Source organism: Piliocolobus tephrosceles, chromosome 5 (genome assembly GCF_002776525.5).
Source record: "Piliocolobus tephrosceles isolate RC106 chromosome 5, ASM277652v3, whole genome shotgun sequence".
Taxonomy (NCBI): domain Eukaryota; kingdom Metazoa; phylum Chordata; class Mammalia; order Primates; family Cercopithecidae; genus Piliocolobus; species Piliocolobus tephrosceles.
Genome location: NC_045438.1, coordinates 43443373 through 43460253, shown reverse-complemented (window position 1 = coordinate 43460253; position 16881 = coordinate 43443373). Strand labels below are relative to the sequence as shown.

General features: G+C 37.6%; 1 protein-coding gene across 5 annotated transcripts in view; it reads right to left on the bottom strand.

Moving 5' to 3' along the window:
• Positions 1-16881, bottom strand: part of UTRN (utrophin) — a 580797-nt gene that overhangs the window by 434872 nt on the left and 129044 nt on the right. For all 5 annotated transcript variants that reach the window (XM_023183788.2, XM_023183779.3, XM_023183783.3 and 2 more), the window contains 9 exons: positions 15886-15978; positions 14229-14306; positions 13765-13857; positions 11367-11539; positions 8872-8987; positions 8020-8180; positions 3141-3344; positions 1697-1878; positions 564-714 (listed from right to left, as the gene is read on the bottom strand). In XM_023183788.2, coding sequence (XP_023039556.2) covers positions 564-714; positions 1697-1878; positions 3141-3344; positions 8020-8180; positions 8872-8987; positions 11367-11539; positions 13765-13857; positions 14229-14306; positions 15886-15978 — 1251 coding nt within the window. The remainder of the gene's footprint in view (positions 1-563; positions 715-1696; positions 1879-3140; positions 3345-8019; positions 8181-8871; positions 8988-11366; positions 11540-13764; positions 13858-14228; positions 14307-15885; positions 15979-16881) is intronic.

Genomic DNA, 16881 nt, shown 5'->3' with positions numbered 1-16881 from the left:
ATCAGCTACCTCAATGTTTCACTGATCAATAAAGTCTTCAGTTTACAGAGAGCATATTTTATTCTACCTTTCCTTATCTTAACTATGAAAAGTTTATCTCCTAAACTTGTGACCAAATTAAATTGCCTAACTAATATCGGTTCCTCCCGTAACGCCTGATGCTAACGCCTGATGCTTTCCTGGATCACAGACAAAGAAACAGCTCTCCTTAAAGGTACAGACAACTCTCAAAATTTGCTCTTCACCCACACACCGTGTGAACACCAACATGGTAGGGTTCTTCACCACTTACAGGGTCAAAAGAACCCTTCTCCAGTTGTATGAAAGCTATGCACTTTCATAAGAAAACTGCACATAACATATAAAATTTTACCCTGCCCCTTTTATCCCTGGCTCAGAAAAGTCTCGTCCTCATCAATTCCACACTCTGAGCTGCTAAATGAAGAGAACCCTGAAGAAGTGTCGCAACTTCATGTTAACGATAGACGTCATCAGTCTTTGAGATGCTAAGTGCTGCCCTTTCTTATTTGATAAGGTATCAAAGAAATATGAGACAGATTTACTTTATGTTCTTCTAGCAGCTTTTGTAGAGATTTTACATCATCGTCCAGGGGGCAAGTTTCCATCTTCTGAATGCGCTCCTCTGTGAGTGTTAACCAGGTGGAGAGCTGCTGCAGTTGCTTCTTCTGTAGTTCCATCAGCACGTCATGCAGCCTGCCCGTGGGGAGCACAGCATTACTCCCATAAGCCTTTTCCCTTTGCAAAGTCAAATATACATTCTGGGCACCAGAGATACAGGGCAAGGGAAAACACCTTTGTCTAAACATTCTAGGTAGCATTTAGTCTTTAAATATACAAGCCAGGAAAGTAAACTTTTATTTTTTCCTAAATGGAGTTCATTAAATGCAGACAAAGAATGCAAATAACAGCACCCTGTATTCATATCAGAATCATTGTTTCTTCAGTGAGGAACTCCTACTTATTAAATAGGTGGAAGTTTGCTCCTGAAGACACAATACATGAAATAAAATAAACCATGAGAAAGCTTTAAAATAAAAGTTACAAAATGGAAAAGTAGATCAATACTACATAGTCCTGTCTTCACACCAAGATAATGTTTAGCTGATTTTAATATTGCAAATAAGTAACTGCCCATATGAAATGTCTTTTCCTTTTTTTGGAGACAGTCTCACTTTGTTGCCCAGGCTGGAGTGCAGTGGCTGAATCTCAGCTCACTGCAACCTCCGACTCCTGGTTCAAGGAATTCTCATACCTCAACCTCCCAAATAGCTAGGATTACAAGCGTGGCCCACTATGCCCAGCTGATTTTTGTATTTCTAATAGAGACAGAGTTTCACCATGTTGCCCAGGCTGGTCTCAAACTCCTGGTCTCAAGTGATCCACCCGCGTCGGCCTCCCAAGTGCTGGAATTACAGGCATGAGCCACCAGGCCTGTCCTCTTTTCCCTTTTTGTTAAGTTCTGTATTCCAACTTTTACCTTCTGGTATGGCTAGTACACCAAAGGGGAAACAAAGATCATGCAAAATTCCAGCAATATTACCCATAGAAAAGAGTCTTACTTTTCTGAGGCAAGTTCTGTAATCATCTTGCTTTCACAGACATGCAGACATCTCCTAGAGCTCAACTGTGCGAAGCAGCCTGTGGAATTAAGTGCATTTCTTGGCTTTCCACTCACCGGGACTGTCTGTCCATACTCTCCACCCTAAGAGCCTCCCATCTAGCATTCAGCAGAGTCATCTGTTCCTGAATCTCAAATTCCTCTTCGTCTGATAGAGTTCCTTGTGTTATCAGTTGGTTGCCTGCCTGCAGGACGCTGCCCACACTGCTCTGGTGTGCAGTTAGTTCCATCATAAAAGCCTAGAAAGGGACATTTGGTATAATTTGTGAGTTACTCAGTGCAAAAAAAAAAAAAAACTGAACAAATTGCTAATGCCTAACCTAAATGTCAGTGATGCAAAAAAAGGTAGCCTAGTAGAGTGCAAACAATGCAGACATTGACCCCATTTTTTAAGCTCTGAAAGTAGGAATAATCACCTGCTATGAGTTAAAAGAGACATAGCTAAAAATAAGCAGTGTTGCACCTGATAATACCAGCTATTTTAAAGTAAATGCTGACTACGCTACTCATAGATCATGGACATGAAATTCTAAATAAATACAATAAATAAAAGGCTGGGCATGGTGGCTCACACCTGTAATCCCAGCACTTTGGAAGGCTAAGGTGGGTGGATCACTTAGGCCAGGAGTTCAAGACCAGCCTGGACAACATGGTGAAACCCCATCTCTACTAAAAATACAAAAAATTAGCTGGGTATGGTGGCACATGTTTATGGTCCCAGCTACTTGGGAGGCTGAGGCAAGAGAATCGCTTAAAGCCAGCAGGTAGAAATTGCAGTGAGCCAAGATCACGCCGCTGTACTCCAGCCTGGGCGACAGAGTGAGACTCTATTTAAAAAAAAAAAAAAAAAAATATATATATATATATATATATACATACACACACAAAATAAAATACCATACTCACCCAAGAGGAATTGTTTAAGAGATATTACCACTTATATTATTTTCTATCAAAAACAACAAATAAGATCTGTCAATTAACATACTTATACAAAAGAAAAATTTAACCAAAAGAAATCTCCATATAGTGAAATTCACTATGCTGCAATATAGTATGTCCTCAAAGGAGCAGGAAACTTTTAAGATATAAACAAATACAGGAACCCTGGGTATGACATTTGTCTAATCATGCAATTAAAAAGAATAATCGTTTCCTAGGGAACACTCAGATCTTAAAGATTTGGTGTACTGGTTCACTCCTTCGCTTTTGAAATATAACAATGCACTTCAGAACTGAGCAGTACTATGCAATGATTTTCATCAGTGGCTCTCCAAAACATACAAGGAGACTGAAATCTAAAATCTAATTCTGAGGCACAGTTTAATCACCCATACCAATTATGTAACAAAGCACTATTTAAATATCACAGTTCCTGAAATAAACCATTGACCTTTCCAAAGAACAGAATTCGGTAGATAACAAATAGGAGAGTAGAGTCCCTAATTAAGACTCAGGTCCCGTGGGGGACACACCCTGCTAAGAAACGACAGATATTTACTTCATGGGTTGCAAACTGGTCTTTGACTTCTTCAACATCATCAGAAATATCATCCTGCTCCTGGAAAGTGTCCTCGGCAGAAAGCAACCAGGTCAGCACTTCCTCCAACGCTATCTGATAGCTGTCCAGATCCACGTCAACTTCAGTGACAGTGCTGGGGGTCTCAGCTCGGGGAATCTCATGCTCCTCCTCGGGCGCTGTACTCTGTAAACACAAAGCCAAGAAAAATCCACACTTACCATGAAAGCAAGAGGTGTTCAGCAAACTCACACTGTATGGCAAATCCAAAGTAGACACCACTCTGTCTTAGGCACTAATCCAATTCTCAGGAGCCAGATGGGCACAGCCATGAATGAGTCAGAAGCATTGAGTAAGTGCACTAGGGTAGCAAAGAGTATAAAAGCAGCATGCACTCATGAATTCTGTACTCAAGGAGATTCTAATATAGTCAGGGACAGAGAACCTACATGAATCACTTCTGAACAGAAATTTAAAAACAGCTATTAGAAAAGTTGTAAATGCCATGGTCCCAACAAGGCATGATAATTTGAGTTCACAAAGGCTAAAACAGTCAGGAAAGTTTCATAGAGGAGCTACAGCATGTTGGGCCTTTTCTGTAATTTAAAGAAAAAGAAAGGTGAGACTTCTGCTTTGACCCTTAGGTAAATTGTTTTTGCTGAACTGCGTTCTATCATTGCATTTTAGACACTAAAAGACAGCCACACAGGCTGTTGTACTGATTGTATTTTTCTTAGGCAATTGCCCTCTGGTTTATTTGATGGCCTTTTAGGGCTCATGGAATAAATTTCTTTCAACCTCTTTCTAAACAACTGAGTATTTCCTTATATACTTTAAGAGCTTATAACCAAATTGACTCTCCCTAGTTCTTTTATTCCCTTTCAGAGCAAGACTTCTTTAAGAAGTCTTAAATTTTTAAAGAAGAAAACTTGCCTACATTCTGTCTCTACTTTATCAACTCTCACGCATAATTTTTAAGTAGAATATTTCAAACATACAGAAATGTATAGAGAACAACACAAAAAATGCTCAGGTATTTAACAGCTACGGTTTGTTAACATTCCCTCTAACTTCAACTTGCTATTTGCCCCATGACTCAACTGAAAAGGCTTTTGCCGATGTCACCAATAACCTTCCCATTGCCAAATGGACCTTTCCAGCATCATCTTCACGGTGACCATATAATTAACCAACAAACTAATTTTTAATGATAACTATGCTCGAACAACAAATCTAAATCAGAACCGCCCAAGAAAGCCCAGAGAGCTGGCCACCCACGTTTCTTGCTTCAGCCCTCGGTAGCATTCCTCAAGGCTGAGCAACCTCAGCTTCCGGAAGCTTCTTTCCCTGCTTCTGCGACACTGCCCTGGTTTCTTGCTGGTTCAACAGCAGCTGCTGACTCATAAGTAATGAATCTCCCCCAAATAAAGTCCTGGGCTCTTTCTTCTCCCCTCTCTATACTCTGAGTAATCTCATCTACTCTTATTGGATTTAAAGAACCATCTAGAACCACCTAGGAGTCTGGATTCCAAACTCTCATATCCCACTAATCTTCATATCTCTACTTCAATGCCTCCTAGGAATATTAAACCATGTTCATACTCAAACCTTTCACTTTATTCCAATTGTTCCTCCTCAGGCTTCTCCATCTCAGTAGATGGCTCCTCCCTACAACTAGGTACTCCAGTTACAAACCTGGGAGCCAGTCCGCTTCTCTCCTTCATCTTCCACATTTAATATGTAAGTAATTCTGATCTTCCTTCAAACTTATCTCAAATCCATCCAGACCTTTCCCTTTCCACGACCACCTACATCCATCTTCTGAACCGGAATACCTGCTAACAAGTGCCTTTACTTTCCTGTTTTCCCCCACCCAACACTCTCACCTTCATCATCCACAGTCCTTTTCTCACACAGCAGCCAGAATGATCTTTCAAAAATGTAATCCCATCATAAGACGTACCTGCTGAAAACCTTTCGCTGGCTTTCCCAATGCTCTTAAGATATAATTTAAAATTCTTAACGCAGTTTACAAAAATACTGTGATAGCAAGAAACCAAGATAGAGAGACAGAAAGAGAGAGACAGACAGAGAGTTGTATTTTGATAGATTAATCAGAAAAGACTTCTCTGAAAAGGCTCCATTTAAACTAAGGAAAAATGTGCAGCCTGCCATATAATGGTGGGTGGAGAAGCATTTAACAGATGGGAACCTGCATGAACAAGAATCTTGGGGAAAAAGTGGAAAAAGTCCACTCTAACTGCAGGGCAGAGTAGCAGAGGTAGGCCACATCTTGTAAACTATAGGAGAAAATGAAGTCTTTAATTAGTATGAAGGCTAGAATAGAATGAAAACACACACAAAAGACATTTTGGAGGAAGATTTGAAGAATCCAGGAAACTGAATACATGAGTTAAGAAATGAGCCAATCAGCACAGAGTTGAAACCATGGATAATTGAAAGACAGATGGTGCCAAAGACAGAGAAAGAAAAATGAGTTAAGTTATGGACCAAAAATCCTAAAACTGCAGAATTAAAATAACCCCTGGAGATCATTTAGCTACAAACTTCTATACTAAAATAAGAATATCTAAGAACCAGGAAAGTTAGTGACCAGCCAAAGGTCACTGAGAGAGGCAACAGTATCCATGAGGTCGAGAAGGAAGGCATTATCTAAACACAAATGTTCAAATGGTATTAATTCAAACACATGAGGAAACTTTCAACTGACAGATATTTAAAGAGTGCAGGAATTATTCACTGACCACCAGCGTATGTTTGTAGAAAGAACGGGGCAGAAGAAGTCTGGCTATTAGGAGAGTAGTGGACGGTAAGCTATGTCAGAGAGATGATTAAAACTTGATCACGGCTGGACGCAGTAGCTCACGCCTGTAATCCCAGCACTTTGGGAGGCCGAGACGGGCGGATCACGAGGTCAGGAGATCGAGACCATCCCGGCTAACACAGTGAAACCCCGTCTCTACTAAAAAAAACACAAAAAAATAGCCGGGCGAGGTGGCGGGCGCCTGTAGTCCCAGCTACTCGGGAGGCTGAGGTAGGAGAATGGCGTAAACCCGGGAGGCGGAGCTTGCAGTGAGCTGGGATCCAGCCACTGCACTCCAGCCTGGGCGACAGAGCGAGACTTCGTCTCAAAAAAAAAAAAAAAAAAAAAAAAAAAACTTGATCACATTTTATTTATTAATTAACGTAATTCAGCCTCTAAGGCACTAATGAAAGCTTGCAAATGAAGACGTTAGTGTTAATACACTTGCACTTAATCAAATAGCAAATGTTTTCTGAAGTTCTTATAATGCCACCCTGAGTCCTAAACATAAGTGATTATTTTATCTGCACATAATGAAAAGTAAATGAAGTCTCCCTCCTTTTTAAGAGAGAAGGTCCTTAAGAGCTAAATATCTCCACCTTCTAACAAAATGCAATAAGGAAATGAATCTAAAACCCCAAAACAAACCCAGAAGATCATCTGAGCCAACTAAAAACGTCATCATTAATGTAGAATAATAACTACACTGGTAGAGGCAAACGCGCCCTAGCACTTTCTTCAATTATAGTAAGTTAGGAATTTTCGTCAGCATCATTTGATATTCATTTCAAAAGAATGGGTTCACAATCAGGCCTCATTGCTCAATCTTTTCTTTGCAATAAATGTTTTTTCTTTTTCTATAAATCACTCTATTTTTGAAATGGGGGAAATAAAAGGATTGGTACATACTACCCAAATAAAATTTAAAATAATAAGTAAATTCTCTGAATCTCAGAGGAAGGAAAAGAATGCTGTGTCAATTCAAGACTAGTATCATAATATGGGAATTAAATAATTTTTTAAAGAAATCCGTTAAATGAGAATGCCAAAACAAATCAAGAAAAAAAACGATAATAATGATAGCTGTTGCTTGTTGAGTGCTTATCAATGTCATTTTAGACACTTTGAATTAATTATCTTTATGAAGTAGGTGGTTTTAACCACATTTTGCAGACAAAACTGTGATTGACAGTTTAAGTAACAACCCAAAACAAGTAGCAACAGGATTAATTTAAGGTCTGGAGCCCAAGCTTGCTTTCTCTCTGAAATGTATTTCTTATAATTTTGAAATCTACATGTATGTCTTGGTTGCTTGGTCTCTAGAATATTGAACCAAGTGACTTCTAAGGTCCAACTCTTAAGACTCTCTCATCTTACGAATTACAAGGACTGGTTGGACTAAAACAGAATGAGATTAAATATGGATTCATTCAAACAGTATAACTAAGTAAGAAAATAAATTATGATTTTATTTCTCTCTTTAAAAATTCATTTATATCCTGATGAATGAAATCATCATAATCCCTTCATGAAAAGCTCACCAATAGTTTACCATACATTACTGCTCCTAAAGGAAAGGGAAAATAAGGCTTACATTTTGATAGCCCTTGTGAGATATATAACGGAAAAAAAATCTTTTTTTCAATGGTGAAAAAAGAAAGACAATTAGTACTTAGAACAAAAACTAGACTGATATGAGAAAAACCATCCTTAGCACTTGACAGAAATAAAAGCTGGCAACCAGATGATGTAAAAACATAGATTCTCAGCATGTAATGCAGCAGCATGATCAACAGTCCAGTTTTTCTGGGTGAAATAAGGTATTTTCCTTCTTAATAAAGTCCATTGAATTATGGTTTTTCTATTACATGAATGTGACAGAATGCTAACTGCTAAACTGAACTTCTTATGCAAATGTAAGCTGAGAAACCAAGATGTTGTCAGTCAAGAAAAAAACCCTCTGAAAGTGTTTTTATCTAGTGCCTAGGAGAAAACAAATATGGTAAGCCAAACACTTTAATAAAATGTTATCTGTACCTGTATATTAATTGCTTCTTCCTCACATTCTTTCTTATATTTCCTTGGGAGTGTCTCTACCTCACGGATGGCATCTATGGTGACTTGCTGAGGTAGCACCTCAAACAAAGATGTTAAATACATAATTATGGATTTCTTGTCAGGAAGCTGAACGGCAACATCTAAAAGTGGAAGAATATAAGAACCAGCTTAAATTAGGTGTCCAAAATATGTGAATTGCTCAATATTAGATATAAAATAACTTTCCTTAGTACCCATAAACAATACCTAATACATAATCTTTGCAATACCACAGCTCAGTACATTGCCACTTCAAAATATATGAGACAAAGGCAAAAGGGATTACTTATTTTTGTTCAGTATATCATTTTTTAAAGTCTTCCCTAAAAGCTTCCCCAAAATGGCCAAAGATAAGCTACCATATGTTACCATTTAGGATAAAGATACAGACTTTATTCATACTATGAAAATAAGTCTGGAATTCAATCCTGCAACATTTATAACTAAAGTCTTTACATCACATGTAAGAAGCTCACATAAAAACACTTTTTAATGGACTAACCAGATACGGAATTTATCTAATAATTACATTTTCTTAAAACTTTAATTCTTACTTAATTTAGATTAACTGTTGTCCAGTGCTGTAGTTAAATTTCTACCTAAAGGATCCTACAAATTGCTAAGTACAAAAGTATTAATAATTGTCCGTAATAAAATGACTTGCACCTATACTCCAAAAAGGATAAGGTTCAAGTCTCATAATTCATTTTTAAAAGGACAAAGAGACACTGCTTTTCAAGAATGCAAAACTGTAAAGTAAAATCAAGGTTGAAATTAAACGCTGAACAATACCTTCAGGATCTAACAGTTTTTCAATTCCCAAATAAGTTTGAGCCTTGCTGAAGGCATGTTCAAGTCTCTCAATTGGTGACATTTTGATAACTTTATCCCAGCTGAAGAGATCAGGTCTGAAAACCATGCAAATAAAATGCAATGAAGATGAAATATGTGGAAACAAAGTAGGCATTGTTATACTATAACACATTTTAGTTTTAGATTATTTTTATTTGTGAGGATTTTTTGAGTTTATTTTTATATTCCAAAGACTTGTCAAATACATACTTGAAATTAATTCACAAATATGAAAATAGCAGATACTACTTTCCAAGGATCTTGTATTAGCTAAATAGGACTGCTATTTTCTATAGTAACCATTAAGACTAGAAGTAGTACGTAATATTTCCCAAAGAGTAGAAGAAAAGGGGGTAAGGGGGAACCTACCAATACAAAAAGAGATAAGAAAGTAAAAAAAAAACACACACACACACAGAAAAGATAAGACAAATGAGCAGCTCACACTATGTTGTAAAAATGAACCTAAATATATAAATTATCACAATCAACGTTAGTGGACTAAATTCTTCAATTAAAAGATCAAGATTAGCAGAACACAAAATGCAGCTCTAATCTGTTCTCAGGATATTCCTAAAAAAAAATCCTTAGAAGAGTTTCCCTCCAGTGCCCCGCTTCCATGCTACTATATTGTCTAGTACTGTATTTCATTTCTATCTTGGTTTTCTTTTAATCCCACAAATTGGACATTATTGTTGCTTTGACTTATCCAAAAGTTCATCATTTTCTTTATTCTGTGTCTGTTCTTGCATGTTAGACCCACCCACCTTCTGAGATGCACTTCCCCCACTTCCCTCCCTGAATTCATCTCCCATTACTCCCCCAACTCAGGTCACTGCAGTCACTGGCCTCTCTTATGCCAGGTGCCTCCTCTGCTCTTGTCTGACATATTTTTCTTCAGTGTGTGTACTATTTCTATATACTACACAACTTTATTATTGTCTATCTCCCTCTGTTGGAACATAAGCTCAAGGAGAACTAAGACTTTTGCCTGTTTTGTTCTCTGCTGTATACCCTGTGTCTAGCACGTAAAAGGCACTCCACACATATTTGTTGAATCAATTAATTAATAAATTGAAAGGCATATTGGCTAAAACTCTACACTTTCTTGATAAAATCCCTTAACCAAGTAGAAACCTAGGGCAACCTTCTTAAACTGACAAAGGAGGAGTGGATGAATACTGGCAGGGAGGGATTCTTTAACCTCATAAAGAGTGTACCCAAAAAGCTACAAAAAACATCATTCTTATGGTAAAACACTAAAAACACTCCTTTTGTTATCAACAACAAAAATTCTACCCACTATCACCAATTCAAATCAACACTGCATTGACGGACAAGGCACAATAGAGAACAAAAAAGAAAAGAGAAGAAATAAAAGAATCATAATTCTAGGACATTCTAATGCCTCCTCCCCCAAAAAACCTACAATCTACAGAAACAAACTTACTAAAATGTGTAAGAACTGATTAAATTTCCAGATACAAGATGTAGAAACGTCTATTGCACTTTTATGTACCAGCAAAAAAACATAGAGGAAATGAAACTTGAGAAAAGTAATCATTTACAATAACAATAAAACATAACAAATTTTGCCTTTGGCATTTCAATCCCTGATTCATGTAGAAATTATTATTATTATTTTTTTTTTTTTGTTTACTGTTGTGAAGTAAAGATCCAATGCATTTACTTATATATGGGTAATCAATTGTCCAAACCATCTATTAATCTGCAATGTCAGCTCAAGCATATATCAGATTTTCCGTGTAATGGAGCCATTTCTGAGTTCTTAATTTTGTTAGGTTGAACCATATGAAAACACCACTCTTATACAGCAAAAACAGTCACATAGGCAATTTCATATGGTTCAGCTTACATTGGTGTGTATATTGATAGTACTGTATAGTCTTAATTAATATAGCTTCATACTTTCTTTTTGGAAAGTATTTCAGCCTGGTTCTTCTTCAGAAGTCTACTGGCTATTCTTGGGCCTCATCTTTTATATAATTAGAATCTGTTCATAAGTTTCATTAAAGACAATTTGGCTACTTTTAATTTTAATTGGGAATGCACTGAATTTACGGAGTTTTACTTTCGGTATGAGAAGAAAAGCTAACACAACTTTTTGTGTACATTATCAGTTATTGCTGAATGACTAGGGTTGAACTATGTGAGTTATTTCATATTTTTTAAATTCATAAATATGCAGGAGAAACTATGGACCTTGTATTGTGGCATTTAAGTCCTAAGGAAATAAAGACTTGATGGGTAGTTTTCTTCCATGATATTTCTTTTCTTAAGGTTTTGGTAGAACATGTGCAGAAAGGAGAGCCGTGGGACTGGAGAAGGGGCTTCAGGGAGTAGTGGTGGCAGCAAAGGGGCAGAGAGGAAACACGAATTTGTAAAGCCCACTTCTAGATAGAGTAATGTCTCACTTATGTCGGTGGAGGACAGCATTAAAGGCGAGTCCATCTGTCCAGCTGGTGGTGAAGTTGAGGACGTTGACTTGGCTGTAGGGCCTGGTGGTCTGACGCACCCAGCTGAGCAGGATCTTTTCACTGTTGGTCTGCTGCAGGTCCGACATGACATCCTTCATGACATCTTTCACCTATGTAAGAGAAACCAGACCTGTCTATAACTAATACTTCAATCGTTTACTTCTATTTAATTCAAAGAAGTCTTTGAAAAAGCAATATTGCACTAATTAACCATTACGGATCAGGTAACTGGCATTCATTTTACTTCAGATTTTTCTGTAGACACTGGAGCAATAAATGTTAACAGTGATTATTTTGTGGGACAAAATTTGGGGTGATTTTTACCTCACTTTTATACATTACTGTGTTTTCTATATCTTAAGCAACACTTATACTATGTTTGGTTACAATGAACACTACTTTCATAGTCATAGAAAGTCATAGTTTAACTCTATGTGTTTACAAAGACCTTTTCAATTTAAAAAAGTTTATTTTCTACAAAAATTAGAAAGGAAAAACTTTTGAGTACCTACAAAATAAAGTATCTTTCCTGATTGCAATCACAATTATACTCTAGAACTAACATTTTAAATTATTATTATGTTTCAAGAAAGTGCGAAAAAAAAAAAAAAAAAAAAAGAAAGTGCTCAAAGAATGACACAGATCTATCTAAGGGACACAGGAGCCAATTTTAAGGGGCTCACACTGGCCAAATCTAGGATGACTTGAACACTCAAATGAGTACTAGTAAAAGATTATAAACCTATGCAAATGTCCATGAATCTATACTGATATATAAATGACTAAATGAATGGAGAGAGAGATAAGATAGACAGAGAAACAAGAAATACGGGGAAGCTCTTCCTTACAAGTAGAAAGCCAACTAATATAGAAGGAATCATGAAATGAGAAAATCATGATCTATCAAGTATCATAATAATAGCTGGTCCAGGCAAAAAGTATGAATGGGTGCTAAAACTAATGAATAAAATTTGATAAAAACTAAATATTTATACAGTCTCAAAGTATATCCCCACTCGATACTTTTAATAACAAAGGGTAGTCAAATTACAGGGAAGAAACTTGGTAAATACCACCTTAGCCAAACAATCAAAGTTAACACTGCCAGAAAAAGAACTAACGGACATCACCTATCCCCGATACGATGCACTAACAAGAACTCATGTCACTTTTGTGACGTCCCTGCCAAAAGTGAACAACCTGAACTTAATCAAAAGGAAACCTCAGCCAAGCCCAAGCCCACCTAGAGAGATATTCTACAAAATAACTGGCCAGTACTCTTCAAAAATATCAATATCATGAAATACAAAGACTCAAAAACTTCCAGATTAAGGAGGACTAAAGAGACATGAAAAATAAATGTAATGCATGATCTCAGATTTTCTTTCACTACTGAGGATATTACTGGGACAACTGACAAAATCTGAAGATCTGTAGATTACATAATTGTATTATTTCAATGTTATTTTCTTGATTTTAATAATTGTATATTAAGTTTTCATATTTAATAATCAATGATTGGCATTTTAAATATCAGTATTTCACATTTCATATTATTATACCAGTATGCGATTGTGTTTACATATGAGAGTTCTTGTTTTTAGGAGAATGTCATGGTTTTAGAAAATACACACTAAATATTTTAGGCAGATAGGGAGAGAGTACAAATGCTATAGACATTTAGGAAATGTGAGTGAAAGGTACTTGAGAATTCTTTGAACTATTCCTGCAACTTTTCTGGACATGAAATTATGTCAATTTTTAAAATTTAACATAAGAAAGGTACGTACTTTTTTTCCTAGGCCACAAAAATAGGGCATTTTGTCAGCCTCTTCCATTGAAAATTGTTATGAGTTGAATTATGTTCTCTAAAGTTAATATGTTGAGTACTTCAGAGAGGGGCTCTATTTGGAAATAAGGTAATTGCAGATGTCACTAGTTAGAATGAGGTCATACAGGACTAAGGTGGGCCCTAAATCCAATATGACTGATGTCTTTACAAAAAGAGGAAATTTGACACAGGTATGCACACATGGAGAACACCATGGCAACACTGGAGCTATCTTATCACAGGCCAAGGAACTGCAAAGATTGCAGACAAACCACCAGAATTTGGGGTCAAGGCATGGATCAGAGTCTCCCTCAGAGACCTCAGGAAAAACCAATCCTGCTGATGCCTTGATTTTGGACTTCCAGCCTCCAGAACTGGGAGACAACAAATTTCTGTTGTTCAAACCAACCAGCTTGTGGTACTTGGTTACGGCAGCCCTAAGAAACCAAAAGACAAACAATACATTTTCCATCTCTATTTAAAAGTGATTGGAAATTTCCCCACCTGCCAGTGCAAAATGATGCTCCAAAGTAAACCCAAAGTCAGTTTGTGATTTCCATCCACAATGTCAGTTCCCCCTATATTCACTAATTCCACCTATTAAGAAAAAAAAAACAAAAAACAAAAAACAAAAAAAAAAAACACTTTTAAGACAATTTATTCACAGAACTCCAGGTTTTCATTTTAGCACATTTGGACAGCAGTATAAGTGAGAGATAAGAGAAATTTCATTTTAGAGAATCAGGTAAACCTAAATCTCAAAAATGTATTATTTATACCACAGATCAACATAGCCATCAGAAAAAGCACATGACTGTTTCTTCACTCATAGAAAAAGTTCAATATTTCTCATAAGAAAAAATGTTTGCAAGAATCAGTGCATGCCAATGCATCAAGCAGTTGGTGAGTTTCACAATAAATAATGCTGATGGCAGCACAGACCCCCAAAACTCACATCACAAGCTTACATTGTTCTGATGTAAAACCTGCAGCACTCTGTTGACGTTATTTAAGGCATGTACCCTCGTGGAACCACGTTCCTTTGGCTGGAAAATAAAACACAAAAGCAAGTAAAACCGATTGTCCCTCCATATATCTGACAAACACTAACATTGAGATATACACAGAAGAGCAGCTCAGCGTGCAGGGCCCCTCAGAGGCAGGAGCTCTGGCTGAGGTCTCAGGTTACCACCCTGGAAGCTGGTGTTTACAGTATGCAAATCCCTCAACTAACAACATCTTAAGACACCAGTTCCCTAACTTGCAAGCACATTGTCCTAGGCAGCTTCATAAAAACACCAATCCCTCAGTCCAACCCCAACCCCAAAGAGTGTGGCTTAATGGGTCTAAGGTGTGGTCTGGACTTGGGATTTTTAAAAGATTGCCTATAGTTCTAATGTGCAGACAAGTTTGGAAAACAGTGCTCTATGAACAGAGCTTCCTTTCTCTCAACTGGTATGGCTGCGGAAGGATTTTAGAGCAGCTGTGGCCTCTTTATTCTGCACAGATGTGAACAGAGCAAGGAGGATTCAGAGGCACCATCCCCAGGCTCCAGGTAGCATTACAAGAGCCATCGGAAGGCAAGGAATCCCCACCTGGGGAAAGATAACCTTTGCAGATTCTTTCTACTTCACTGGCCAGAGAACGTTATCTGAGAGAGGGATCAGCCTGTCTAACAGTTATCTACCCACCACCTGGAGGGCAAAGGGAGAGAATGACACCCCACACTTCTGCAAGAAAGAAATTCATCTTCAGGAGTGCATCTGTCTGTCCTGTGATGGTATCTCTACCTCTAGAGTTAACATTTGTACCCATAAATGCATCCTCTTCATTGGCAGTTTTTTCTGCATGACTATGGAGTATTCTACACATAAAATAATAGAGGTGTATTTAAAAAATAAATAAACAAAATACAATCCTGAAAATCTGAATAAAAAATGGACGTCATAGTTTTTAACAACTTTTTGTGTTTTTTTAGAGACGGAGCCTCACTCTGTTACCCAGGCTGGAATGCAGTGGCGCAATCTCGGCTCACTGCAAGCTCCACCTCCCGGGTTCAAGCAATTCTCCTGGCCTCAGTCTCCCGAATACCTGGAATTACAGATGCATGCCGCCACGCCCAGCTAATTTTTTGTATTTTAGTAGAGACGGTGTTTCACTGCGCTGCCCAGGCTGGTCTCAAACTGCTAAGCTCAGGCAATCTGACCGCCTCGGCCTCCCAAAGTGCTAGGATTACAGGCATGAGCTACTGCACCCAGCCTGAGCAACTGTTTTAAAAAATATTTAACATTTAAATGTGTTTGTCTCCAGACTCTGCTGTTCAAAACATTCTGTCCTCTCTATAAATCCATTCTTTTTTGTAATCTCTCTCACCCTGGGCTGTCTCAGAGCAATAAACATTTAAGGTAATTTTATCTTCAATAAAAACAGAGCCCTCAGAAGAACCGAAATGTTCTTGCATCAAAGCACTCATTAAAACGCTTCGTTAAAAATGTTCCCAATTTCAGCCTTTACATTTGAACGTAAAGTAAAATGGATATTTTCACTTTAATGGGTACCCACAGTGGGTCATCAAGTATCAGTAATGACTGGAGACTCCATTGTTTACAAAGATGACTTGCTCACCAGTGATGTTCCTGTGAGGCCTTCTAGAAGATCCAATAGCTTCCTTCCATCTTTAAGGTCTGTGAACATATCATTGATTGGTGGTTTCCCACTCTGTAAAAGAAAAACACAAAGTATGGGATATGCCAACAGCAGAAACTCCACATATACCTGCAAATAAATGAGTGGCTTCATTTTTTGCTCAATTAAAATGTTGTGGATGATCTGCAGACTATCCAAATTTGTCTTTCATAGAAAGAACAAGTACAAATACAGAAATTTTCAAATCCCATAAAGAATATTTTAAGCTGAAATAAATTACACTTTTCCTTATAAAGAAAGCAAATCAAGCTGCTGTTAACATTGATAGGCCTTCGGGCATCGTGGTTCATGCCTGTAATTTCAGCACTTGGGAGGCCGAGGCGAGCTCAGGAGTTTAAGACCAGCCTGGCCAACATGGTGAAACCTCATCTCTAGTAAAAATACAAAAATTAGCTAGGAGTGGTGGTAGCCACCTGTAATCCCAACTACTTGGGAGGCTGAGGCAGGAGAATTGCTTGAACCCAGGAGGTGAAGGTTGCAGTGAGCCAAGATCGCACCACTGCACTCCAGCCTGGGCAACATAGCAAGACTCCATCTCAAAAAAAAAAAAAAAAAACCTACAAAGTCTGGACATAATTTCACACAAATATACAGTAAAGTGTTAGAACAATGAACGACAACAAAATAATAGACCTTGAGTATGATATATGTTCCTGAGAAAGCAATGATAAGGAGATGCATTAAAAATGTAAATGAGCCTACAACATCCGGGTGCAGGGGCCAAAAAAAAGTATAAGGATTGTCACTTCATCACTGCATTTCACATCACAGTGTGACAATGTCTTCCAGCATTTCCATTATGGGAGCACGTGATTTGGTCATCAATTTCAGGGCTGAGGTGTTCAGTCTGTATTTCTGGTTATTAATTTCTTAACACTTAAGGCACTTTGGGCTTAACAATTAAATACTTTTTGT